The sequence below is a fragment of the Muscardinus avellanarius genome (assembly GCF_963383645.1).
Source record: "Muscardinus avellanarius genome assembly, chromosome: 1".
In the NCBI taxonomy this organism is placed as follows: domain Eukaryota; kingdom Metazoa; phylum Chordata; class Mammalia; order Rodentia; family Gliridae; genus Muscardinus; species Muscardinus avellanarius.
The window spans coordinates 100,452,514-100,479,658 of record NC_137786.1 but is presented as its reverse complement, the minus strand read 5'-3'; the positions used below and the strand labels follow the sequence as shown (position 1 = coordinate 100,479,658).

Sequence of the window (27,145 nt, the reverse complement as noted above, 5' to 3'; positions counted from 1 at the left end):
CTGTGTCTGGCCAGCTGTCTGTCCACAGCATGGCTGCCGGCCTTTCTTCCCCAGGGGCTCTAGCCCACCCCCGGCACAAGAGTGGAGTTGCCACAGGGCAGGCCAGCACCCCTCTCATCCTGTCTGTTGAGGATGCAGAGGTCGAGAAGGAGAGGGAGAATGAGCTGCCTGTTTATAACAGGAAAACGCTAGCCCCCATGCTGGGTCTGCTTTGAGCCTTGGATCTGATTCCTGGTAGGGATAGAGGGGTGGGCCGCCTCCTGCAAATATGTGGCCCTTCACTTCATCCAGACAGGTTTTGGGAGTGCCTGCCGCATGTTGGGCTCTCTCTCATTACTGCCTCCTCTTTTCCTGGCTTTGGACCAAAAGCCACCTCCCTCAGATTGGTCCTTGCCTCCCTATGTCCTGATGTGCTGGCTAGGGTGCCACGAGGGCCCCTGGTTAGGGGAGAGGGGCAGGAGAAGCAAGTGTCTTGGCGTTCCAGAGAGCTTGTGGTCCTGGGAGGAAAGGCAGCCAGAGACTTAGGGAGATGTTGGTAGACTGGGTGTGCTACTGGGCCCTCCGGGTGGGTGCGATAGTCATCATCTGGCCCCAGGCCTGGCCCTCCCTGTACTCGAGGAAGCCTGCCCTCTCCCTTCTCTGGGGCCTCATCAGGGGCTGCTAAGTGGGGCACACTGACCTTTTCTGAGGGCCTGATTGACACTTGTTCCTTTAATTGATTATTAATGTGATTTTACAAAATAAGGAGCCTGCTAAAGGGTTTCTTGCTGGGATTCTGAGCCATGTCCCCTGCCCTGCACCCTGCCAAATGGAGCGCCTCCCCTCCTTTCACCCAGGAGCGCCGGGACTAAAACGTCTGTCTTGTTGTTTGTTTCTTTGTTTGTGAGATGGGGTCTCCTTGCGTTGCCCCAGCTGGCCTTGAACTCTCTGTTCTCCTGCCTCAGCCTCCTGAGTATCTGGACCGCAGGCCTGTGGTCCTGTTCCTTTCTAAAATGCTTGTCTAGAGGGCAGTGCAGCCAGCCCTGCATATGGCCTTGGCACTCAGAGCCCTGCATCTCTGGCTCCCGTCTGTCTAGTGACCGGTGGCCCTGGTCTCAAGCCGGGTTCCCATAGGGGATCGACCCCTTGGCTATTAGCCCCAGTGTATGGCGTGCCTGGGGCCAGGACATAAGGAGCATCTAGTCCTGGCTTGGGAGCATCAAGGCAGGCTTCCTGCAGCAAGGACTCTGCATTGGCACCTTTGAAAGCTGCTTCAGGGTCGGAACAACCTCAGAGTGGTCGAGGTGACTGCGCTCCAAGCTCACGCAGCCCACTGCCACTGGGGAGCGACAGGCTGACGTGAGGCCCTCGGCCTGCCATGTGTGCCGCAGGCTGCCGTACCCCAGCAGGTCCATACCCGTTAGCCTGAGTTCTGGCTTGTTCAGGGTGCCAACCTGGTGTCAGTTCCCCAGCCTCCTGAGTCCCTGGCCAGACAGAATGGTCACACTTCCTTTGCTTTCTCCCCAGCAACCCAAAGGTCCAGGTGGAGGCTGTTGAAGGAGGAGCCCTGCAGAAGCTACTGGTCATCCTGGCCACAGAGCAGCCTCTCACTGCCAAGAAGAAAGTAAGTTTATGCCCCTTCCTCCTCCCCAGTGCCTGGCATGCTGTGGGCTTGGAAGGAAAGGCTCCCTTTGCAGTGCTTGCCTTCCCCAGGGCAGAAGTAGGGGTGAGCTCTCCCTGAGCTAAAGCAGCTGGCAGTGTGTTGGGATGACCCAGAACCAGCTGTCTCCAGCGGGTCAGCCTTAGGCCCCACTTACAGCTTCCTGTGCTGGACTTCCCTTCATCCAAAAGGTATTTAAGGTCCCTCTTGGCTCCCACAGCACTGGGTTCTGGGGTACTGACCCAAAGGTACTGGGGAGCCAGGAAGAATGGGGGCTGGGCCGGGTTGTTGGGCAGCCTCCAGCTGCCTTTTCTGGGCCTGGGGCGCGTCCAGCTCTGTGTGGCCCACCGGCCCCTGGTCTGTGCTTCCAGGTTCTGTTTGCACTGTGCTCGCTCCTGCGCCACTTCCCCTACGCCCAGCAGCAGTTCCTGAAGCTGGGGGGGCTCCAGGTCCTCAGGGACCTGGTGCAAGACAAGAACACAGAGATGCTAGCCGTGCGTGTGGTCACCCTGCTCTATGACCTGGTCACGGAGAAGGTGAGTCCCGCTGCCCACCTCCCCGCCACTTGGCTTTGCATTTAATTCTGGCCCAAGTGTCTTCTGCCCATCTCTGTCCAGATGGATGGATGGATGGACAGTCAGATGGATGAATGGCTGAATGGAAGAAATGTGGGACATCAGGACAAGTGTCCTGTGGGACAAACACATTAGCTAAACAGGGCTGGTGGGAGGAGGCACTGGCTGTGGCCAGCCAGGTGTGCAGGCAGGGCCAGCAGGACTAAAGGCCAGAATAGGCAGGATCAGGACCCGGCCCTTAGTGGAACAAAAGGCGCAGGGTGGGGTGGCGAGGAGCAGGTGTGGTGAGCAGCTGAGTCTGGGAGCCAGGTGGCAGCCAGGAGAGCAAGGGCCGGGCTGCAATGGTGCTGACTCTTAGGATTCTAGACCCGGGGACAACTCCTCTGGGAGCTTGTTTCTGGGCAGGTGCTCAGAAGGGCTGCCTGAGAGCCCCACGGACCCCAGTGGCGTGCCACCTGAGAGGAGACTTGATGCCCAGCCCATTTTGGTCTTTGTAAGCCTACGCATGTCTTAATTAAGGAGGAGAAAGGAGAAGCAGCCGAGCCTGGGTTCCACATCCGACTGCTATGGAGAGCACTGGCAGGGCTTTCTCAGTCGCCTCTCTCGGGCAGAACAGCTGGCTGCTGACTGGTGGCCCAGGCCGGGCAGCCCTGGGCCTGGCCCAGGCCCTGCTCTGCCCTCCACCTGCCTTCTCTGCAGGCAGAGGGTTAGGCGTCTTTCTGCCCACTCTGCCAGCCTCATCTCTCATGCCCTCCGCCTTGCTCTGCCTGTCTTGTCTCTCAGTCTGTTTCTCTCTTGGTCCAAGCTGCAGAAATCTAGTTTCTCACATCAGCAGACAGCCATGTGGTTCTCAGAGCCAATTAATAAGCCCTGAGCACAGCCTACATCCTGCGAGTGGCCAGTGAGCGTGGAAGAGGATGTGTGCGTGGGCACTTCCCGGGAGAAACTGATCTCTTTCCTGTCTTTTGTGTCACCACCTTTGGCATCACAGAAATGCTACCCTCAGGCAGCCTTGCTGAGGCTGGGGCTCCAGGGTCCTGCCTGCCGGGCCAGGGAGAGAGGGCCTGGCATCCCTCTGCAAATGGCATCCTTCTTCAGGGAGGATGGAGAGCGGCAGACAGGCTTCAGGTCCTGCATTCTGAGGTCCAAGGGAGTCTGGACTTTTCTCTTCTTGTGGTTCCTGTGGAAGAAAGAAGAGCTAGCCAAACATCAGCCTGCCCGCAGGGGTGCTGTGCACCTCAAGGTGTTGGTGTAGGAGGACAGCAGACAAGCCAGGAATCCCACAAGGAGTGGAGCCCCTCTGGGGTGGGCTGGCCCCATGCTTCTCCTCCTCTGTGTCTTGCCCCGTGGAGGGCCTCTACCATGCCCTGGTGCAGGCTCCTGCGGAGATCACACCTCCCCGGGGGCGACCTGGTCCTCTGGTGCAGGCTCCTGTGGAGATCACACCTCCCCGGGGGCGACCTGGTCCTCTGGTGCAGGCATGGGGCTGACTTGCTTCTTCTACATGCGTTTACTGGGTGTCCATCCTGGCCGTGCTGGCCGGGGATCGAGTCTGTGGCTCACCCGTGTGCCCAGTGCTCTCGGAGTCAGAGGCCGCGCAGGGCGTGTAGCTGAGCAGTCTGTGGTGAGGAGAGCAGTGCGTGGGCTCTGGGCTCTGAGGGCTGAGAGAAGGTCACTGGGGTTGTCAGAGCCGAACCTACAAAAGCCCTGGGGGGGGGCAGAGTCACGGGTGCTGGACTGAGGGTGTGAGGGGAGGAGGCCCAACCCCGGCAGGGCTTGGAGTCCCAGGGAAGGGGCACAGCCGTTGTCATCAGAAATGCTGCCTTGTAAAGGCCCTGGGGCTGGCATCAGAGGACAGGAGGCAGGAGGGCAGGCTGCAGACCTCCAGCCAGGAGCAGACACTGGCAGAGATGGTGGAGGAGGAGGATTGAGAGGGGTGCCAGTAGGACTTGGGGTAGAATAGAAAAGGTCTACAGAGTCCCTGTCAGCCTTTCCTGTCCCTGGATGCAGAAGCCTGGCCCCCGACTTCCACACTAGCCCACAGCCTTGCGCTTTCCACCACTGGCATCAGGTGGTCCCCTCTGGCCCCTGGGCTTCCCCTTCTCCATCTCCACGGAGTCAGGGCAGGGCTTCCTGCTTTCTTCTCAGAGGCACATTTAATACACCTGCATGAGAAGTCCCTACAGCTGCCCCTGACATTTGAAAAAAGCTGGTACTTGGCTGGCAGCCTGGCAGGACCAGTCCCCCCATCTTCTATAGATGGAGCTGAGTTTGTGTTTACAGAAACAGGCTGAGCATGTGACTTCCTGCCCAACGTTCCCATGCTTGGCGTGAAGGCTCCTTCCTTAGAGGGATGCCTGCCAAGGGCCAGACATGAGGTGCTACTGTCTTCCTGTGTGGACAGGCCTCCACCCTGTCCCTTGTACAACTCCCACATATCCAAGACTCAGCAGCAACATGGCTCTGCCCCGCAGGCCGTGACAGGGCAGCCATTCCCCTTAGCCACCTGGGGTAACTATGAGCTTGCTGTCGAAGCTGCTGGAGCCAACATTCGGTGCACAGTTCTGGTGTCTCACTGTGTGCGCTGTGTGCAGGACACGCTGCGTCCTCTTTCCACTGAGCACGCCCAGCTTCCCAAGGGGCTCTGGAGTCTGCCCTTGAGAGACGCTGGCCAGGGCCTCCGGGAGGCTAAGCGCCGCACACACCAGCTCTGCTAGTCAGTGCAGGAGCAGGAATTTGCACTCAGCCCGGCTGCCCCACCACCGTGCTGTGGCCATGCCATCATGCCACTTAGGAACCTTTATTTTCCTGCTTTGCCCGGGGAGCAGGACCTGTGTCTCCACCTTGGTTTCTCCAGCACCTGGCTCAGTGCTCAAGTAGTGACAAGTGGTGTATGGGCAAGTGGACAGACAGATGGGCGTGTGGATGGACGGAGAGCTGTGTGAAGCCAGGAGCAAAGGTGGCCTTCCCCCAGGAGACCCTCAGAGGCCCAGACACACGTGGGAAGCAGGTGCACTGGCTATGTGTGGTGGCGCTCGCTTGGAATCCAGCACTTGGGAGGCTGGGACAGGAGAGTCGCAGGTTCAGAGACAATTTCAGCAATTAGTGAGTCTCTCATCAACCTAGCAAGACCCTGTTTCAAAACAAATAAAATAGGGCTGGAGGGGTAGCTTAGAGGTAAAATACCCCCAGATTCAGTCCCCAGTACCACAAAAAAGAAAGAGCAGGTGCGCTCGCTCCTTGGCCCCTGGAGGGCAGAAGCCAGCCTGGCATGAGCTGACCTCTCTGTTTTCTCTTCTTGCCGCCTCCCCCACCCCGACTGGTGCCTGGCCATGTGGATGGCAGATGTTTGCCGAGGAGGAGGCCGAGCTGACCCGGGATGTGTCCCCAGAGAAGCTGCAGCAGTACCGCCAGGTGCACCTCCTGCCAGGCCTGCGGGAGCAGGGCTGGTGTGAGATCACTGCCCACCTCCTGGCACTGCCTGAGCATGATGCCCGGGAAAAGGTACTACAGACGCTGGGCGCCCTCCTGGCCACCTGCCGGGACCACTACCACCAGGATCCCCAGCTCGGCAGGACACTGGCCAGCCTGCAGGCTGAGTACCAGGCACTGGCCACCCTGGAGCTCCAGGAAGGGGAGGACGAGGGCTACTTCCGGGAACTGCTGGCTTCTGTCGACAGCCTGCTGAAGGAGCTCAGATGAGGCTCTCACCGTGGCACCAGGACCGGACTGGACGTGCTAGTGAGGCCAGCGTCACCAGCTTGGTGGGCTCCCCAGGGAACATCAGGCAGGATCCAGAAGATCCCCTGGGTCATGAGCTTTATCTGGGCAGTGCTGGTTTGGCCATTAAATTGAAGACATGTTGGCCCTGGTCTGTCTCTTTGTGTCTGTGCAGACTGGGCTCAGCCTGCGACTGGGGCCCATGCCTGGCCAGCCAGAGGACAGTTGAGTCTCTGGGTGATGGGCCCTTGCGGGCACACTGGGTGGTCAGTCCCGGGCCTCTGGTAAGAGGTTCCATGGGAAGGGTCTGGGCTCAAGAGTTAGAAACCTCTGGCTCTTTACAGTATAGTGCCGCTGTGACCTTGGGAAGTTACTTAACCTCTCTGAGCTTACTTCCTCATATGTTAAGGGACAGTGCCATTAAATGAGGTGATATACAAAGCCCTCCACCAAGGCCTGGCACTCAAGCCTGTCCCTTCTCCACCCAGCTGTGAAGGAGGTCTGAGGACCACGTCACTGCCCCCTCTACTTGTGCCCGAAAAACAGCTGGGAGGCCTTTGACACTGGAGAAGCTCAAGGGCCTCTGCCCAGCCTGGGCAGCATGAGCTGGGCAGCTGCCGGAGCCACTGCCACTGGGCAAGGTGGCAGAAGGACACTGACGGTGGCTGGCTGGACTCTGGAGCCCTTGGGTGTGGGTCTTACTCTGTAAGAGGAATGATCTCCATGCAGCTAAGGGAGTCCCAGCCTGGCACCCACCCGCGGGGCCAGCCGAGGAGGAGGTCTCTGCAGGGGCCGCCGAGCCGGCACGCCCAGCCCCCACCCCAGAGAGGCTGAGTGCCAGGCTGGGAGCCTGCTGCAAGTTGCCATGGCAACCCAGGCTCTGGGCTTTCCTGATTTGGATTCTGGTGCGTTTGTTTTTCAGCCTTTCCCAATGCACCAGAGGGCTCCTGCTGGCTCGGCCAGCCCCTCCTGCCGCTAGGAGGTGAGGCAGGGAGGCCAGCCTGTGGCGGGCCCCTTCTGCCTGCTCTAGGTCTAGCTTGTAGAAATTACAGCTTCACGGGGCTGAGGGGAAACTGAGGCCCAGGGAAATGTGGGTGTGTGAGCGGCCCTTTCCTTGTCCCTCTCGTTCTTCTCCTCTACTGCTCTCACCCACCTCATGCCTCTGCTCCCAGGAACTGTGGGGACAAGCTGTGGAGGGGCAGTTGCCCTGGGTGGAGGCCTCTGGCCTCTGGTTTGGGCACAGTGGGGATCAGACTTGCAGTCTGCGCTGTGGGGAGCCACTGACTTCCAGGCCCTAGCACGGCCCACAGCCTGGGGGGCCATTTCCAAAGGAAAGAATGAGGGCTCAGCAAGGCTGGTGAGCTGCCCAAGACCACACAGCCCGAGGGCAGAGGTGGATGCACACTCGTGCCTGGGGGCACCATGCAATGTGACTGGCATTGAAGGACACGCGGGAGAAGGCCAGTGCTGCTGTGGCCACCCAGAGCAGAAAGGAAGGCCAAGAGACACTTGGGAGGTAATGTGAACAGGCTCTGCGGGGCAGGGTGGGGCTGGGGTCAGAGCCCCAACCCCAGCCTGGCCTTGTCCTCTGGGGAGCGCCGAGCCTTGTGGCAGAGGCCAGCTCTGAGCCGTGGTGCCCGGGGTGCCTCTGTTACCACCAGGGACTGGTAGGTCCCATGGAAGGAGTGCCACCAGTAGAGGCCTCGGGGAGGTCCCAAGTCCCCTGCGCCCTCATATATGCTCACAAAATAGCACACCTTTGTAGCCAAGGGGACCCTGGGCTGCCAGCCCCTGGGGAGCGGAGCAGAGAGCCCGGGGCTGTGGCAAGGGGGGGACCAGGGCCAGGCCTGCAGCACCCTCGCACCTCACACCCTTGGCCAGGGCACCCGGGAGGATGGAGGTCGGTCTGCAACCTGTGTGGCCTCCTCTGGTTTGTTCCAGGTCCTCCATGGCATTGGGCATCAGGTGACCCTGGGTTCCATCTCTGCAGTTCTGGTCCCATCCCCGCTTCATCGTTGACTCATCTGCAGGTCTGGAAGAAACCCCTTCTCTGCCTCCTCTCCTTCGGGTGCCATCCTGGGAACTGAGGCCCAGGATTGTGGCCTGGACTCAGAATTAGGCAAGGAGTGGTATCGGGGCTGCAGACATTGCTTCTTCCTGAAGACTCTCCTCTCTTCTTCCTGCCCGTCACATGGTGGAGCCAGGGGGCTCTTGGCCTCATGGCAGGATTAGGCTGTTGTGGCCACTACCCCTCCACACCTTGTCCCCCCAGTTCCTGGGAGCAGAGGCATGAGGTGAGTGAGAGCAGTAGAGGAGAACTGAGGCCAGCCGCCACCTCTGATGGCCGGTGCCCTGTTCCTGGCTGGGCTGAGCCGGGCCTTCTGTGGGAGGATGACAGGGCGGGGGATGGGGTGTTACGTGAAGGTCTTCCATCCCTCTGCAGTCCTGGTTTTTCTTAATTTACTTCTTTAGTCACTCTTTTATTCAAAGTGTATTGGCTGAACATTAGTGTGTGTTAGGCTCTGGGTTCTGTGGTTAGTAACAGCTTCCAGCAGGGACAGGATAGGACTGTCCTGTGACAGAGTCCAGAGATCAGAGGAAGCCCGCCAGAGCTGGTGACAACCACGCTGGGACCCAAAGAATGCTTGAAGGACCAGCCAGGTAAGGTACAGAGGTTTCAACCCAGAAGAGATGGGCGGCCCACAGGGGAGTGTTACCCAGGTGCAGCCTCAAGGACCAGCGGGGACTGGGTCCTCCTGCACCTTGTCAGAGTGTGCATCCACCCCGACAGAGCAGGGCGTGGGGGAGGGCCCAGTGAAAGGAAAAGTAAAGGAAAAGAACAAACCAGTAAAACCAAAAAAGGAGAAAACTAGCAAAAATTAATGAAATTAAAAGATGGTTCCCTAATGTATATAATGTGCATTCACAAATATATGTAAGTCAATCACAGCCAAACATGAGAAGGAGGGAGGTGGGAGGAAATGGTGTGGGAATTGGGAAAGGGCTAAATGAGTGATGTGTACATGAATGCCTCTACCATCTTGTACCCCATTAAGATGTATGACTACAGTGCACCAATAAAAAAAAAGACACAAATCACCAGTATCAGGGATGAAAGAGGATATCACTATAGACTATAAGTTTTCAAAGGAAAAGTGAACATACTGCAGGCAACTCTATATGCATAAGTTGTAAAACCAGTTAGACAATGTAGAAATGATGGACCAGTCCTTGGGAAACTTTTTTTTTTTCAATGTATTAGTGTTCTGTTGCTGCTATAACAAATCATCATGAGCCCAGTGTCTTAAAAGGCCCAAATGTATTTAGTTTGGTAGGAGTCTGACACAGTTCTTGTCTGGCAAAAATCGAGGTATTACTGCACTACAGTACTTTATAGGCTCTGGATAGGGTCAGTTCTCCTGGAGCTTATAGCTTCTAAAGGAATTTCCTTACCTTGGAGATCATATCTATAGTCAATCACCTTTCAAAAGCAAATCAAAGTCTTCTCGTGATGCCTCACTCTGAACTGGTCTATTCCATCTTCTCTCTCTCTCTCTCTCTCTCTCTCTCTCTCTCTCTGTGTGTGTGTGTGTGTGTGTGTGTGTGTGTGTGTGTGTTCTACTGGGGATTGAACCTAAGGGCCTTCTCTCTGAGCTACATCCCCAGCCCTATTTTAATTAATTAATTAATTTTATTTATTTATTTATTTATTTATTGGCGGTACTGGGGATGGAACCCAGGGGCATTCTACCTCCAAGCTACGCTACACGCCAGCCCTATTTTTTTATTATTTATTTTGAAATGGGTTCTTACTGAATTGCAAAGCACCTTACTAAGTAGCTGAGGTTGGCCACGAACCCAGATTGTCCTGTCTCAGCCTCCCAAATGCTGGGATCACAAGTGTGTGCCACCACATCTGGCTTATCTTTTGTGTTTTGAAATAGAGTCTCACTAGGTTGCTGAGGCTGGTCTCAAACTTGCCATCCCTCTGTCTCAGGCCCCCAAGTACTGGGTTTTTCAGACATATGCTACCATGCCCAGTTTATTGTACACTTTTTTTTTTGTACTAGGGATTAAACACAGAGGCATTCTACTTCCAAGCTATACCACCAGCTCTTTTTTTTTGGGGGGGGGTGCTTCTGAGGATGGAACCCAGGAGCATTCAACCTCCTAGCTATACCCCCTGCCCTAATTTTTATTCTTTTTTTCAAAACAGGCTCTCACTGAGTTGTGAAGGGCCTCACTAAGTAGCCAAGGCTGTCCGCAAACTGCGATCCTTCAGTCTCAGCCTCCCAAATACTGGGATTACAAGTATGCGCCACTACGCCCGGCTTAACCAGCTCTTTTTATTTTAAAACATGGTCCCACTAAGTTGCTGAGCATCTGGCTAACTTACCAAGGCTGGTCTCAAACCTCAAAACTGTCTCAGCCTTCCAAGTACTGGGGCTAAAGATGTGTGCCACCACACCTGGCTTGTTTTCCACTTTTAAGGACATTGTGATTATATTTGACCTGCTTTGATAATCCAGGATCACTTTCCTATCTTAAAACCTGTCAATTAGCAACCTACATTCTTAGACCCCTTTGCCAGGTAACATATCCACAGGTTCCAGGGATTAAGATGTAGACATCTGTGGAGGACTATTGTTCTGCCTACCACAAACCCAACTACTAGAACTCACTAAAGAAGAAATACCATCTATATAGTCCTCTAGCTATTAAAGAAAGTGAACTCATAGACTTTCCACAAAGAAAACTCCAGACTCAGATGTTTTCATTAGTAAATCGAACCAAATAATATGGTTTCTAGCTGGGCGTGGTGGCACACACTTGTAATTCCAGCATATGGTAGGCTGAGACAGGAGGATCACGGGTTTGCGGTCAGCCTCAGCTACTTAGTGAGGCCCACTGCAACTCAGTGAGACCCTGTTTCAAAATAGAGAATAAAAAATAGGGCTGGGGGTATAGCTTGGAGGTAGAATGCCCCTGGGTTCCATCCCCAGTACTGGGGGGAAAAATTATATATATATATATATATATGTATATGTATATAGTTTCTACATAATCTCTTCTGGAAAATAGAAAGCACTTCCAAAGTCATTACCTGAGGCTCTCATCATGAATACCAGTACCAGACCAAGATAGTGCAAGAAAAACACCCTACAGACCAATCTCCATGTAATAGCGAGGTCCGGGGGGGCAGATTGGGAGGACGTCAGCTTTTCCTAAAGTCCCTCCCAATATCCTCAGCGCAGAATTCCTCCGTGTGTTAGCAAATGCAGTGCAGCTGTGTATAAGAGGATACAACATCAAAAGCAAATGGGGTTATCCTGGGAGAGTGGGTTACTTCAGCCCAACTCATTGTCTTCCTAGATTAAAGAAGAAAGGCCGCATGGTCATCGCAATAGATGCAGAAAAACATTTGACAGAATCTAATACCCACTCATAGCAAAAACGTGCAGAAAATTAGGAATAGCTGAGGATTTTCTTAATGTCGTGAAGGGAAACTACATAACCTAGTGTCAGACTTAATGGTGACAGACTGAATGGATTCTTGCTCTCAGAGAAGGAGGCAAAGTGTCCTCTCAGTGTCGTGCTGGGAGCCCAGGGTACTCCCTGAAGGCAAGAAAATGAAACAGAATACATCCAGATTGGAAAAGAAGAAACAAAACTATTCACAGATATGTGACCATCAATGTAGAAACTCTCATAGAATCTACAAAAAAAAATCTCATAGAATTAGCAGGTGTTTAGCAAGGTTGAAGAATACAGGGTCATTGTACAAAAATCAACTACATTTCTATATACTCACCCATTTAAAAACTATAATAGCACTGAAAGTGAAGTATTATGGCGACATCATGCTAGATTTCATGCTAAAAATGGTAAAAAAAAAAACTGATAAAGATCTACACGAATAGTAATATTGAGTTCAGTATTGCTGAGCTGTCAGTCCCCTGAAACTGACCTGTGGATTTAGTATAATCCAAGCAGGAGTGTGTGTGTGTGTGTGTGTGTGTGTGTGTGTGTGTGAGAGAGAGAGAGAGAGAGAGAGAGAGAGAGAGAGAGAGAGAGTGTGTGTGTGTGTGTGTGTGTGTGTGTGTGTGTGTTTTACTGAGGATTGAGACCAGAGGTGTTCTACCATGGAGCCACACCCCCAGTCCTTTTTATATTTTGAAGCAAGGTTTGCTAAGTTACCCAGGCTAGCTTTGACTGTGATCCTCCTGTTTTAGCCTCCCAAGTACTGAGGTTGCAGGTGTATACCATCTCGCCCAGCTCAAGTAGTAATTTTTTAGATATTGAAGATATAATTTCAAGGGATGGGTGTGTTCAGTGGTAGAGCCTCGTAGGTATGAGGCCCTGGGATCAATCCCCAGCACTGCAAAAACAAAACAACAAACACAGGTGATAGAAAAAGTTATTTTCAAACTTATATGGAAATGCAAAGGAACTAGAATAGTTAAAAGTTTGAAAAAGGAATCTTAGAGGGCTGACACTAGCTGATTTTAAGACCACAGAACTATAACAAGACAGTGTGGCACTGATTAAGTATAGATACGCAAATCAGTGAATTACAGTTGAGTCAGAAATAGACCCAGAGAGGTCTGCCCCCAGACCTTAGTGGGACCTCAAGTCACTGGCATGCCGAGCCTTTCCCCCCGGCCTTGCTGGGTGTTTTTTTTTGTTGTTGTTGTTTTGCTTTGTTTTTTGTTTGCTTTTTGTGTTTTCCTTCCTTCCTTCCATCCTTCCTTCCTTCCTTCCTTCCTTCCCCTCTCTCCCTTTCTTTCTCTCTCTCTCTTTCTTTTTGCGGTAGTGGGGATGGAACTCAGGGGCATTCTACCTCTGAACTATACTCCAACCCAATTTTTATTCGTTATTTTGAAACAGGGTCTCACTGAGTTGCACAGGGCCTCACTGAGGTTGCCTGTGAACCGTGATCCTCCTGCCTCAGCTTCCCAAGTGCAGGGATTGCAAGCGTGCACCACCACACCTGGCTGAGGACTGTCTTTTTAATAAATGTTGCTGGAGATATTGGACAGCTATAGTCTTAACTGAGCCCTGACCTATATGCTTCATATCATGCAGAAAATCAATCATAAACCTAAGTATAAAATTTTTGTAAGAGAACAGAAATCTTTGTAACTTGGGATCAGAGTTCTTAAATATAACAGCAAACTCAACATTCATAAAATTAATAAGTTGAGCTGGGTGTGGTGGCACACACTTGTAATCCCAGCATTTGGGAGGCAGAGACTAGAGGATCATGGTTTGAGGACAGCTTTAGCTACTTAGGGAGGCCCTTTGCAACTCAGTGAAACTCTGTTTCAAGAATAAAAGGCCTAAAAAATAGGGGTGGGGGTATAGCTCAGAGGTACAATGCCCCTGGGTTCCATCCCCAGTACTGCCAAAAAAAAAAAAAAAAAAAAAAGAAGAAAAGAAAAAAGTTGAAATCATCAAAGCCCAAACTTTTATTCTGTGAAAGAAATTAATAGAACAAAAAGACAAGCTACACATGCACAAATGAAGATATTTTTAAATTGTGTATTTCACAAAGGACATGTTTTCTAAAGAATGTAAAGTCTGAAAACTCATCAGTAAGAAAATTAGCCCAATAAAAGTAGAATATCTAAAAAGACATTTCACCAACAAACATACACAGGTGGCAGATAAGCGCATGTAAAGATGCCCAATGACCCAAGTGCGCGCCTGTAATTCCAGTACTGGGGAGGCTGAGATGTGAGGATCGTAGGTTAGCACTCAGCAACTTGAGCCCTATTTCAAAATAAATAAATGAAGATGTAGCTCAGGAGTAGAATGTCCCTGATTTCAGTCTCTAATAACATACACACACACACGTGTGTACACACACACACACACACACACACACACACACACACACCATGGTTAGTTGCTGGGAAAATGCAAATTAACACGACGCAAGACACTGCCGTCCACTATTGAAGTGGCTGAACCCCAGCCAAGTGAAGGCTGGCGGTGCCTGCCCTGAGGATGCAGGAGCCTGGGCCCTGGGCCTCTGCTGGGAGATGTAAAGGGCCGCAGGGCCCTGTAGCCAGCGGCTTGGTGTATGTTTCTTATTGTTAAACATATCCTTCCCGTAGAAGAGAGCAGTGTCATTTCTAGGTGTTTACCCAAGAGGAGCAAAAATCTATTTACACAAAAACCTGTACACAAATTCTCATATCAGCTTTGGAAAAATTAAACTGGAAACAACTGAGATGTTTCTGTTTGGGGAATGGAACAAACTGTGATATATCCTTAAGATGGAATACTACTCGGGAATGAAAAAACAAAACGAGCTAAGGATGCACAACAGCGTGCAGGCCTCTCAAAGGCATATGCTGATGGAAATGCGTTGTTTCCAGACAGAAAGCGGCCTGAGCCCGTTCATAAAACACTCAGGAAGTGAGTTTTGCCAGGTCTCAGGGCGGGGGTGTTTGAGCAGGTGCCAGGGAGCCATCGAGGGAAACTTTCTGTGACTTGGATGGCAGGGATCCTAGGACCGTGTCAGAATTCATGGGATTGTACAAAAGAGTTAATTTTCTCATGTAAATTCCAACCTAAAGTTTAAAAAGGCGGTAGACTCAACGCAGCCTTAGGTGAGCCCTGAGCCCTCCCGGCTCCGGCTCCAGGCCCAGGCCGCGGGGTCGCGGGGTCGCGGCCTGGAGGCGCGGGGGAGGCGGCCCAACTGGGGGAGGCGGTGCTGGGCGCTCTTGGACCCCGGCCCTCCCAGCAGCTTTCCTTTCGGGCGCGGCGCAGCCATCACGTCCCCTGGACTCGTTTGTCAGCGGCAACCGCGGCTGGGGATGGAAAGAGCCAGCAAACAAGGAGCAGCCCGTGCGGCGGCCATCCATCCCCCACGGCCGCGGGCGTGTAAGTCCCTCTCCTGGCCCGGAGGCGCCGCCGTGGGCCCCTTTCTGTGTCCCTTCTCCAGCGCCGGGCAGCTCCCCGCAGGTTGTGGAGATGGCGCCTGAGGCCCAGCGCCTGGCAGGTCCTCGCCTGTCGTGTCTGCCCGCAGGGCCGAGCGCAGGGGGCGCGGGTGGAGGGCGACAGGCTGGCGGGGCCGGGCCTCCTGTCCTGGGTTCCCCGGCCTCCCCTGGCCGAGTCCCCCTGTGCGGCGGCGTCTCACATCCCGTCGATCAGGGCTGCGAGGATGACGGGGGTTTCAGGATGGGGTCTGAGCCTCACAGGCTCTCCAGGCCTCTGGTGCCTCCTCAGTTGCCAGCTTTTTGCCCTTCACTATCTTTTGGTAGCAGTTCAAATTAAATGGTTTGCATGGTTCAACATTTTTTTTTTTTTGGTACTGAGGATTGAACCAAGGGCATTCATTCCACCTCCTAGCTACACAGCTATACCTTTTTTGTTTTGAAACAAGGGCTTGCAGAATTGCTGAGGGGCTAAGTTGCAGAGGCTGGTCTTGAACCAGTGATCCTCCTGTCTCAGCCTCTCAAGGACTGGGATGGCAGGCATGTGTCACGACCCAACAGTTCAGCAATTTTGTCAGGCAGGTGCTGGGCCTTGGCTGGATATGGAGGATGAGCAGAGCCCATGCTGACTGCTCCCTGCAGGAGCTCCTGCCCTCCGGTGAGGCAGGTGCTGATGTGGCAGCAGGGGATGTCAGTAGGGCAGGTGTTTCCTGTTTGGGTGTAAGGGGTGATGATAGATGATCCATGAATTAATATTCATTAATGTTATTTTAAAATGTTAGAAAAATGTAATTAGCACATCAAACAGAATTTGGTAGCCAGGAGTGGTGACACACGTCTATTATCAGTACTTGGGAGAGGTTGGAGAATTGCAAGTTTGAGGCCAGCGTGGGCAATTTAGCAAGCTCCTGTCTCAAAAAAGGTTGGGGGTGTAGCTTGGTGGTACAGTGCCCAAGTTCAAACCTCAGTACAGTTTAAAAAATAATTTGATATCTAAGAGGAAGACTTCTTAAGCCTAGTATGGTGATGCACACACACCTGTAATCCCAGTTCTTGCGAGGTTGAGACAAGAGGATTGCAGGTTTGATGTCAGCCTCAGCAACTTTTAGACCCTGTTGCAAACTAAAAATGGGCTGGGGTATAGTTCAGAGGTTTCAATGCCCCTGGGTTCAATCCCCAGTATAAAAACTGAAACATTTAAAAGTAAACAATGGCTGGGCGTGTGGTGCACGTTTGTAATCCCAGTACTTGGGAGGCTGAGACTGGAGGATCACGCAAGTTTGAAGCCATCCTCAGCTACTTAGTAAGGCTCTCAGCAACTTAGTGAGACCCTGTTTCCCAGTAAAATATAAAAAGCCGGGCGTGGTGGCGCACACTTGTAATCCCAGCATTCAGGAGGCTGAGACCGGAGGATCACGGTTTGTGGACAGCCTCAGCTACTTAGTGAGGCCCTCTGCAACTTAGTGAGACCCTGTTTCAAAATAAAGAATAAAAAATAGGGCAGGGGGTGTAGCTCAGAGGTTGAAAAGTCCCTGGGTTCCATTCCCAGTACTACTACTACTACAACTAATAATAACAATAATGATAATGAATAATGGCATTAGGTCAGGATGAGGCTGTAGCATCAGCCGTGTGTGGGGGCAGCCTCTGGGGGGCAGTGTTGGCACAGATGGCAGGCCGGTGCAGGACAGGCATCCTGAGGCTGGGGGGTCGGACGGTTTTGGCTGCCAGGAGCTGATTCAGGAGGCTCTGCACTGAGCCTGTGAGGGTTTGGCCTTGGCCTCTACTGGGACAAAGTGAGGAATATCAGGCATGACAGCTAGGGACAGTTCCAGAGTGTGACAACTGATGGCAACTAAAGCCATGAGAATGTCCAGAGCTGGCAAGAGGGAGGCCCGGGAGCACCTGAGCCCGCCAGCGCTGTCCCAGTGTGGGAATTGTCCAGGACTTGGAGGTCCCATGAGTAAAATAAAGATCACTGCCGCCTAGAACGCGCAGCAGAAACGGATGGGCGTGAGGAGCTCAATGCTGCGAGCGCAGAGGACGGGAAGGGCTGGACACTGAGAAGGTGGCTTGAACCACGTGAAGCGCTAAAGGAAGCCGCTCCAGTAGGGGACTCACTTGGCATGTTCCAGACGTCAGTGACCAAGGACAAAGCAGAACAGTGCAAGGGAGAAGGCCAGGGGGGCAAGCGGCCGTAGCCATCGCTCAAGATCCTGACTTACTGAGGGACTTGGAAGCCGCTGGGAGGTTTGAGTGGGGGTGGAACATCAACCGACTGATTTTACAGGCTCTCCGCTGTCCCAGTCCACCTTCTGGAAGTTGCACCTCGGAATACAGCAAGTGGCAGGGAGTCGCTTTCCAGACTGGAGTTTTAGAGAACACCCATAGCTGGGTGTGGTGGCACACGCCTGGAGTCCCAGTTCTTGGGAAGCTGAGACAGGGTATCACAGGTTCAAGGATAGCCTCAGAGAGTGGTGAGACACTCATCAAACTAGGGAATCCATTTCCAAATGAAAAACACCTCCAGGCTACACTCCCAGACCTATTTTATATTTTATTTGGAAATAGGGTTTCTCAAGCAGCTGGCTTTGAACCTGCCTGTTCCTCCTGTCTTTGCCTCCCAAGCGCAGGGATTACAAGCGTGCACCACCACACCTGGCTATGTTTGTGGTTTTAGCTGCTGTTTGGGCGTAATTTGTGGTAAACAATAACTGACGTGCTGGTGGCTTAGGCCAGGTAGTAGTAAACAGAAGTAGTGACGGGGAGACCTTGCAGTGTGGGGCGGCTGGCGAGGCGCGACAGCAGTGGAGTGCTGGGGGCAGAGATGGCAGAACAGGCTGGACAGGCCAAGCTTAAGATTATCAGGCATCCACGTGGAGAGTTTAGGACACAGACATAAAACTGGAATAAGAGGGAAAGTCAGCATTTGGGTCTTTATTTAAAGCCAAGAGCTTGGGCCAAGATCAGAAGAGTGAACAGACAGCAAAGGAAGACAAAGCCCGAGAGTCTAGTGGCGCCCAGTTGGCAAGATAGCGATGGAGAAAGAGCCAGTCTGCTTGGCAATATCGAAGGCAGTCACCTAGACAAGGGGTCGGTGAAGCTGAGCTGTCAGGAATGGCAGACAGAATGCAAGGAAGAAGGTGATGGCTCTAACCATTTTTTAAAAATTTATTATTTGGGCCGGACATGGTGGCGCACGCTTGTAATCCCCATGCTTGGGAGGCAGAGACAGGAGGATCACGCCAGTTCGAGACCCTGTTTTCAAATAAAAATATAAAATAGGTCTAGGAGTGTAGACCGGAGGTAGAAGAAGGGTGTCCAGGAACCCCAGTATCACCAAAAAAAAAAAAAAAATATATATATATATATATATATATATATTTGCCATATTGGGGATGGAACCCAGGGGCATTCTACCTCCGAGCTAAACCCCCAACCCTATTTTTTTTTCTTTATTTTGAGACAGGTTCTCACTAAGTTGCGGAGGGCCTAAGTAGCTGAGGATAGCCTCGAACCTGCAATCCTCCTGTCTCATCTTCCCAAGGACTGGGATTACAGGTGCACGCCACCATGCCTGGCTGGTTCTAAGGAGCTCTGCCTAAGATGGGGAAGGTTCCTAAGAAGGGACAGAGAGTGTTTTGATTTCTAAGACAGCTACTTTTATGGCTGAATGCTGATGAGAATAATTCAGGAGAGTCAAGGGAACCTCCAAAGTTTTGACTTGAACCTTAAATACGTGTGAGGATTCCCCAGGCGGGGGAACAGGCTGGGGCATAAGTGTCACTAGGCCACTATCCTGGGAGAAGAGGGACAGTAGGGAGGGCCCAGAGGACAGCAGATGCTATAGCAAATTCACAACTCTTAGACTTGGTTTTAAAGTGGACTTTATTGGAAAGTTAGTGTAAAAAATATTCAGATTCATAAAATTTAAATAAGACAGTAAAATTATACCTTGTAGCTATAGTAATCGCAAGTAAGGTAAAGTCTAAATTATTGCCTAAGCAAACAGTATTCTGTTAGGCTTCTACTGCAGCCCAAGGCAGGAAACACCGCAATTATTACAAGTGAGACCAATGATAAATTTGCATTTGAAGTTGGAAAAAAGCATGTTCTGATTATGGCATCACAACTTCCTAGCCTGAAAAAAGCAACTTTATTAATGTCCTGCAGCAGAGTACATTAGTAATTGTAGCCACGCACTGTAATTCTCATTTCATAAAGAGTAATCAGTTTTCTTCATGATACATTACATTTTACTGTTTCATGTGGTTTACTGTTCTGAAGACCTTTCTGGGGCATTCCTTCTCCAGGGACTAATTCCTAAGATGCCCAGGATACTACGGGGACACCCTGGGGAGCCCCACCCTGAGCAGAGGCCATGGCCACTCCTCGCAGCAGCACCTCAACCCGGTCAAAAGTGTTACTAACAAGTTAATGTGGATTCTCTTTGGTTATGGAATTATTATTTAAGCTTATAAAAATATAGCTAGAAATATGCTCTTGAATTCTAAAAGCATTATTTGACCAACTTAAATGCAATTATGTTCTTGCAAAAATTCACCACCTGTCTGGATTCAAAATCTCCCTACATCCCTGGAACCTAATCTCAGTGTTTTCTACTTAGAAGTACATTTGCGTGAAGAATAGTAACTGATCATTAAGCGCCCCAAGGGTAGGGACAGACTTAGATGCTGTCCATGGCCTTGAACTCGCTGAGGGCCTGCACAGGATTCACGTGCTTCTTCTGCGACGCCCGCTTAATCTTGGTCTGTGTCTCATCCTGCTTCTCTCTCTTCACCAAGGGCTTCTTCTCAGGTGCCTTCATCTTCCAAGACACGGCAGGAAGGTTGAGGGAAGCCATGCCCTGAGACTTCTGGTATTTGGTGGAGGCTACGTAGGATGCCTTCACTGTCTGCACCACGGCATTCATCAAGTTCTTGGCTGCCTGGATCAGGGACATGGCGCTGTCCACCTGAAAGGCAGACGGTGGTGAGGAGCGAGGCAGCAGCCCTGTTACTCAGGGCCCTCAGTGGCTGCTTATCTCCCAGCACCCTCATTTGGAGAACTGTTCCCTAGACATGGGCATTTATGGCACAGATGAGCAAAAGGTGTCCGAATGCTCAACGTAAAAACTATCTTTTTTGTGGTTAATGGGATGCAAGTGCTCTAATACTGAGCTACACCTCTAGCCCTTCTAATTTTGAAACAGGGCCTTGCTAGCTTGCTAAGGCTGGCCTCAAACTTGCAGTTCTTTTGCCTCAGCCTCCCCAGTGGCTGGGATTACAGGCCTGTGCCATTATTCGTGGCTAAGTATTTCTTTTACGGGAACTTCCATGGGATTGACAGAAGCTGTGGGGATGCAGTAGAGCTCAGCAAAACATCTCTCCCCTTACCGAGGGGAGAAGGGTCTGGAACTGTGATCCACAGAGGAATCAATACAACTCGTACATTGCAGGTAGAAGAGTTTTGCAAAAGTATCCTGTGTCTACTTTGCAAATTTTAACAAGTTTATTAATTCCTCTTTAGGGGAAAAAAGACAAGAAAGATAAAAAAAAAAATGCTTTTTCCCAGTGAGTGGCCAGCAAAAAGAAACAGCTCTGCTAATGGTTCCAACTGTCATCAACCATGCTCAAAAGAGCCACAGTTCACCTGTAGTCTGTGGCCTCCAGGAACTGAGATGGAACCTGGAATTTCTGCCTAGCCTACTTCCTCCTAGATGGATGTAGACCACAGCTACTTTCATCTGAGACATGTCAACACTTACCCCGGAGACAACGAGCTCTCCACCAAGGTTCTGTACCTCAGCCTTGACCTTGCTGCAGATGTTGAGCTGGTGGCAGTAAAGAGCGATGCGCTGCAGGTAGGCCAGCAGGTCCTGCTTGCAGGCCGAGTCCGGGCACTGGATGGAGAACAAGGTTAGCACCAAGCAATCCAGGCTTGGCCCGGACAGCAACCCCACCCACCCTACCCCAAGGCTGTTTCTGAAAGGCTTAGTGTGGCACTAATATGTTTCTTCTCTTCTTGCTAGAGCACAGGGCAAAAGAGATGAATTACCAGGGGCAGTCATATCCCGAGGCTCTATCCTGGGGATAGAGCCAGGTCACCTCGCAGAGCCGGCCTGTGCTAATACCTCACTACTTTCTGAGCCCTCCTCTCACAACCTCAGGGAACCACCACTGCCAGGGATCCCACCTCACATTTGTAACAGGGAGGAAGCTCACGGCCCTACAAGGTGAGAAAAAGCCTCAGCAAAAGTCTAAATGTCAGGATATTTTGAGCCACATAAACTAACCCCCCAAACAGCTCTCCTGCCCCGAGGCACTTTATCTGCTCAGTTCTGCTACACCCGACAGCAGACGACACCACTGCAGGCAGATAGAGGGGAGTAAGTAACCAGGCAAGAAGAGGAGCACTCTGGCAATGGTGAGGGCGGCCCCGCCCAGAGGGCTTTACAGGAAGCAGCAAGCAGAGCCCTAAGTGTCTGCAGTAGATGTTTCCTTCCACGGAGCCGGGGTGTAGTGCACGACAGTGTCGGCGACTGTGAGGAGAGAGGAAGGAGGGGCGGCAAGGGCCGGTGCTGGTGGAGGCAGGTGTATGGAAATCTGGATTGAGCTGTTAGTTTCAGACAGGAAGACTGGATGGCGTCAAGATACATTTGGTCACGAGAAGCAACAAGGTTTCCTGCTTGGCTGTGTGAAGGGGTAGGGACCAGCCATGACTAGAATCTGTGTAATGAGGAGCAGCTGTCATTCACCCTGCAGCCTTGGTAAGGTGGAGAGAGAGTCAATATTGGATATTCAGGGGAAAATTGTAAATGAAAAACAGTGGATAATGCCTGGAACATCCCAGCAAATGTGCTGGGACAGTAGGGAGTAGTTTTTCTGATCTATTAGTATGAGAGAATAGAGAGAGGAGGTAAGAACACACACTGCAGTGGACACAGACGCCTGTCCCCAACAGGCACACGAGCTTTCCAAAACACACTGGCCATAGGGCTCCTGATTCTTTATCTTTTCTTTTGATGGTACTGGGTTTTGAACCTAGAGCCTTGTGCACATTAGGCAAGCACTCTACATCTAAGCTATTTCCGAGACCGGGTCTTGCTAATTGCCCCAGCTGGCCTTACAGGCACGTGCCGGGGCTTCTGATTCTTGTAGGAAATAAACCTTGAGGGGAGACTCTTTGATACATGGTTCCAGTGTGTTAGGGTTGGCAGCAGCAGGTCCTGCTCAGAGCTGAACAGAAAAATAATAGACAAGAGCAAACTAGGCCTAGCTCCTAAGACTTGTCAAAGAAAAAACAGGAATCCAGAAATCTTTAGAAATTTATGATGGGATCAATTATGTAGGTTAGAAAAATTTCTATATAATGCAACAAGAATGCCATGACACAAAAAAGGACCAACAGCCACCTCAGCAATGGGCTGTTTTGGGCCACAGAGAGCTTAAGAGTCGCCTGGACAAGTGTGTCACTTACATGATCTGCAATAGTTCGGCCAAGCTTATCCATCCTGGATCCGGCCTCGGCAATTTTCTTGGCAGCACTGATCACGTCTGATGTATTTTTGAGTGGTCCTTTACCTCTGAAAAAAGAGAACAAGGATTCTTTTCCATGGCCCCGCTGGCGAGGCAAGCACACGCAGCAAGCCGTGGAGGCGGCGGCCTGCGCTGCTCACCGGGTGAAGTCGGTCATCTCCATCATGATCATGCACATCTGCTTGGCCAGCACGATGATGTCGTTGCCGCTGTCGTCCCACTTGGACACCTCGGCGTCCAGCTTGCTTTTTTCTTCCTGGAAGCTGGCCACCTGTTCCGCAATCTTCGCTTTTTGCTCCTGGGGAAGCTGAGCCATGATCGCCTACGATCAGAAGCACAGAAAGCTTTTACATAAAGAGAATGTGAAGTTCTCACAGTGCATTAGCCAAGAATATTTCCAGCAGGCAATCTATGACATAGGTAGGATAATGCTTTAATAGGTTTCATTTTGCCTGAAGGGCTATTTCTTCTGATTTTTTCACAGAAGTTTATGGCAGCCTGAATTCTCAACCCACTTTCAAGAACAAGTTTTAGTGTGGAGGAAAACTGCGTGAGGGCAGAAGGCCAGCAGAGAAGCTTCACAGTCACATCTGTGCAGGGACGGAGCCTTTTTGACTTAATTATTTTTATGTTCCATCCTCTGCCTCCTGTGGTGGGCTAGGAAGGGACAATGCATATGTGGAGCCTTTCCTCCTATAAGCCCTGAATGGATATTTCCAAGTTTTCAAGGTGTGTTTAGAATGTAAATTTTTAAGGAGGGCAGAGAAGAACTTGTTGGAAAACATACATCCAGCTACTTGACAAGCACTTAAGTCATATTAAAGCAGTAGTTGGAGGCCTGCTGCCCAATTCAAGCCCCAGGGGCTGTGCTCTGCCTCTCGGTGTCCCGAGGTGCTTATGCCCAAGCAGGGCCACACTCGCTGTTCAAGATGGATTTCCAAGGAATAAAATAATAGACTCCTCAGAAATATTTCGTGGCATCCTTCCAAAACATAAATGCTCTCGACTATCGTTAATGACTCAAATGAATGCAATGGGTTTGGTGGGTTTTCTTGAATGTACTACTGTTTTTTTTGAAACCCATGAAAATAGTTCACACTCATGATTTCAGTGAGATGGGCAAAGTCAACAATCTTGCAGATTTTACAATCCTTTCAGCAAATGCTGCACTGACGAGATCCTAGGCCTTTCTGACACATGACTAGTATAAACCAGAGCCCTGGGGCAACGCTGAGGAGGCCACGCTCCTTTCTCGCTCCCCTCTGGTACCCCGACCCAGGTTAGCATCTGTCCTGCTGCCAGGTGATGAGAAGGAGCATGCCTGAGGGTGTGGGGAGGCCTGCAGAACCAGTCAAAGTGCCCAGGAGCACTTCTTACCCGGGCACTTTGGCCAGCTATCAGCTGATCATCTTCTGTCTGGACGCTTGTCCTACTTCTGACATCGAAATCTTCTGTCTCGAAGTCAGAGTCATCCAGTTCCTCAGGGGTCTGCCATCAAGAAAGAGACCATGAGTCAGACACAGCTAGCCCTGGGCCTCTAGCCACTCTGAGCTGGACCCAAAGCAGGGAGGCCCAGAATTCCAGGATTTAAGGTGCAGGGTTGCAAACACTTGCAGGCAATTAAGAATCACTCATCATTTGTACATGTGCCCTGTATTAGTACTTCCTACAGTGTGTTCCTTTAGAGTGCAGGGCTCAGTATGACCTTCTTTGTGGTACTGAGGGTGGAACCCAGGGGCTTTCTACCTCCAGGCTATACTCCCAGACCTATTTTATACTTTATTTGGAAACAGGGTCTCACTAAGTAGCTGAGGCTGGCTTCGAACCTGTGCGACCCTCCTGTCTCAGCTGGGATTACAAGCGTGCGCCACCACACCCAGCTTAAGATTCTTTGTATGACATATGATCATTATTTTTGGAGACATGGTCTCACTATGTTGCCCCGGCTAGTCTTGAACTCCTGGGCTCAAGAAATCCTCTCATCTTAGCCTCTCAAGTAGCGAGACTAGAGATACACCATGACCAGCTGGCTTTCACTCTTTAATATGTTTCCCCAACACCTACATCTGAAGACGAAGGTGAGAAATGTCCTTGGTGGGGAACATCTTAAAAACAGGGATGTTTTAATCCCTGCATTAAGCAGACTCATATAACTTTCCTACTTTATGACAAAAAGATAATTATGCACATTAATACTGGGCTTTCTATTAGGGTACCCAAAGGCTGCTTTGAGGAGTAAAAATAAGCAATGCATTCTAAAGATGTCTGGTTTTTTACTGTTATCAAGGAAAAGAAGGAGACTATGGCAGGTAAGGGCTCAGTAAATATCAAACGGACTGAGTACTGGTTCTAGCACTTTAATTATGAAATGGAATTCTTATTTTGCACAAACTACCAGGCTCACGATAAGCTACTGGTTTGAAACACGTCATCTTCTGGCAGTTATCAGTAAGGGGGCAGCAGGAGGAACAGCTGAGGTTGGCTTTCGGCCCAGACGGCGGCCTGACGGAGGGCAGGGAGGCAACCCCTCGTCTGCACCCGGCACTAATCCAGCCCGGCTCCTGTGAGGTTCAAACGGGACCGCGTGTGAGAGGCACTCAGAAACTGCCAAGGGTGTCTTGGATCCTGAGCTGTGCACAGGCCGGGCTTGTCGCCTGGCGACAGGAACAACGTGTATCGCACGAGGCACCAGAGCACATCAGTGTGAGACCCTGGGGTCCTGCTGACTCGATGGCGCAAAATCACACCATCACTGATTTTAAGGCTGTGGTCACAGGAAACTTTAGACTTGGTGTGTGCTGAGTCTGTGAAGGAGCTTCTCTAAGCAGAGCCTCTTTATTTCTACTTCTTTATGCCCCAATAGTCCATCACAGGTCCAAGAAGTAGTCTTTCCGAAAGAAACCAAATAACTCCTTTTATTCATTCAATATCTGTTGAGTATCTGCATCCTAACCACTGTTCTGGGCCCCAGATATAAAATAACTGACACAAAGATCCCTGCTCTCACACACATTCTAATGAAAGCAACGAAAATAAACAGGCGAATTACACAACACACTAGGAAGTCATCAGTGCTCTGAGTTAGCAGAGCGGTGTGGGGCCTGGGTGGTCAGGAAACGGCCTTGAGGCAGTGTGGTGGGAACATGGAGGTGGGAACATGGAGGAAGCAGGGAGAAGTGTTTGCCTGGGGTAGAGTCAATAGCCAGGAGGCCACAGAAGAGGAGCTTGGCAAACTTGCCCTGTCACAGGCGTGGCTGGCCCTGGGAGCCAAAGGGAGAGCAGTAGGAGACATGGACAAAGGGGATGGAATCGGGTCCTTGTGGAAGGCCTCACAGGTGGTGTAAGAGAAGAGCGATGTGGCCGCCACTGGTGTCAGAGCAGCGGACACTGTGATCTGACTGAAGCTTAACGGGATTGCTCTAGCTGCTCTGAGATGAGGCGCCTGGAGACGAACATGTTCAGATCCTCCATCAGGAAGGTGGAGGCAAGAAGCCTTCTGCTGGGGATCTGCTGTGCAACAACAGAAAGAAACCAAGGGGAAGCCAAGGCTTGGCCTGAGTGAAGGAAGACGATGTTGCCATCAAGTAACACCCAAAGCCTGGGTGGAGAGACCAGGAGCTCCTGCTGGGCACTAGTGTAAGGGAGTGGGCAAGCCAGTTACATAAGCATAGAACTTGGGCCTCTAGTTATATAGCAAGGGAAGGAGTATAAGAAGAAAAGAGACAGGGCCAAGGCCTTCCTTGATTGCCCCACCAGTGTTAATGAGATGACAGCACTACAACATGGCTAAGGGAGCGAGGCTCCCTTAGGTAGACAAGAAGTCAAGAAGCTGAGAGGCTCAACAGCTGGAGGAATGACTGCTGAACTAAGAGGCAGGTCAGACAGCAGGACTGTCAGCCAGGGGCTAAACCCCGGCCATCTCCAGAGGCGGAGTGCTTTGCTGTTGGCACGCCTGGCTGACCCCAGTTCTGCCTTAGGATTTCTCTACTCTTTTGTTCTATCACTCTACACACACCTGGTTATCCAGAAAGAAGACTGTTGTCACTCTTCAGTTCCCACACAACACGGTAAGAACATGGCAAGAAACAGCCATTATGTGCCAGCTACGGCAGGGCCTGACTGCAGACCTAGGGGCATCCAGGTGGCCCTGGGAACATGTTCATGGGCCTGCCCTCAGACTCCAGAGCAACATGATTATGCTCAAAGCAGCACTGGAGGGATTAAATGCCACAGAAAGGCAGCTGGGAGGCCCAGCCCCTGGGGATAGAAGTTTCTGAAATTCCTTTGTTCATGCCAACCTGTGAGGGGCCAAGAACTTTCCTGCAGCTAGTGAGAACTGTTGCCTTCTCAGAGAATATGAGCCAAATGGGCGCAGAGGGGGTAGGACTTCCACACGGTCTGGGAGAGGAGCACCACCAGAGACCGCTGTAGTCCCTAACCCTCACTGCAAACACCCTGGGTTTCTGTCATCCTGCATGAGCGTCTTGCATCTCCCTTTAAGGAGAAGGGCCTCCATGTGGACAACAATTTTAACTTGTATCAAGGAAACACACCCCTCTCTAAAATTAACTTCTCCCCCAATTAAAACCGAAGTCACAAAACAGCACGCTACTGGCATCAAAACAGCCACATAGGCCAATGGGGTAGGTCTAGCCAGCTGATCCTGGACAAAGGTGCCAAAAACATTCATTGGAGAAAAGACGGCCTTTTCAACAAAGGGTGCTGGGA

The 27,145-nt window shown here is 51.3% G+C and overlaps 2 protein-coding genes across 4 annotated transcripts in view; one reads left to right on the top strand and one right to left on the bottom strand.

Annotated features, from left to right (window-relative positions):
• SIL1 (SIL1 nucleotide exchange factor) overlaps positions 1-5,916 on the top strand; it is a gene marked incomplete at both ends in the record, with an annotated part of 220,062 nt that extends 214,146 nt beyond the window's left edge. The window contains 3 exons of the mRNA XM_080693749.1: positions 1,507-1,603; positions 2,011-2,175; positions 5,560-5,916. Of these exons, the coding sequence (XP_080549875.1) occupies positions 1,507-1,603; positions 2,011-2,175; positions 5,560-5,916 (619 nt within the window). The remainder of the gene's footprint in view (positions 1-1,506; positions 1,604-2,010; positions 2,176-5,559) is intronic.
• A 13,650-nt stretch (positions 5,917-19,566) lies between these two features.
• The window catches only part of CTNNA1 (catenin alpha 1), a gene marked incomplete at both ends in the record, with an annotated part of 137,832 nt that continues 130,253 nt past the window's right edge, over positions 19,567-27,145 (bottom strand). For 2 of the 3 annotated variants that reach the window (XM_080713162.1, XM_080713164.1), the window contains 5 exons: positions 19,567-19,854; positions 20,647-20,781; positions 22,359-22,464; positions 22,558-22,739; positions 23,795-23,905. In XM_080713162.1, coding sequence (XP_080569288.1) covers positions 19,567-19,854; positions 20,647-20,781; positions 22,359-22,464; positions 22,558-22,739; positions 23,795-23,905 — 822 coding nt within the window. The remainder of the gene's footprint in view (positions 19,855-20,646; positions 20,782-22,358; positions 22,465-22,557; positions 22,740-23,794; positions 23,906-27,145) is intronic. The other variant, XM_080713163.1, reaches the window with a different exon arrangement.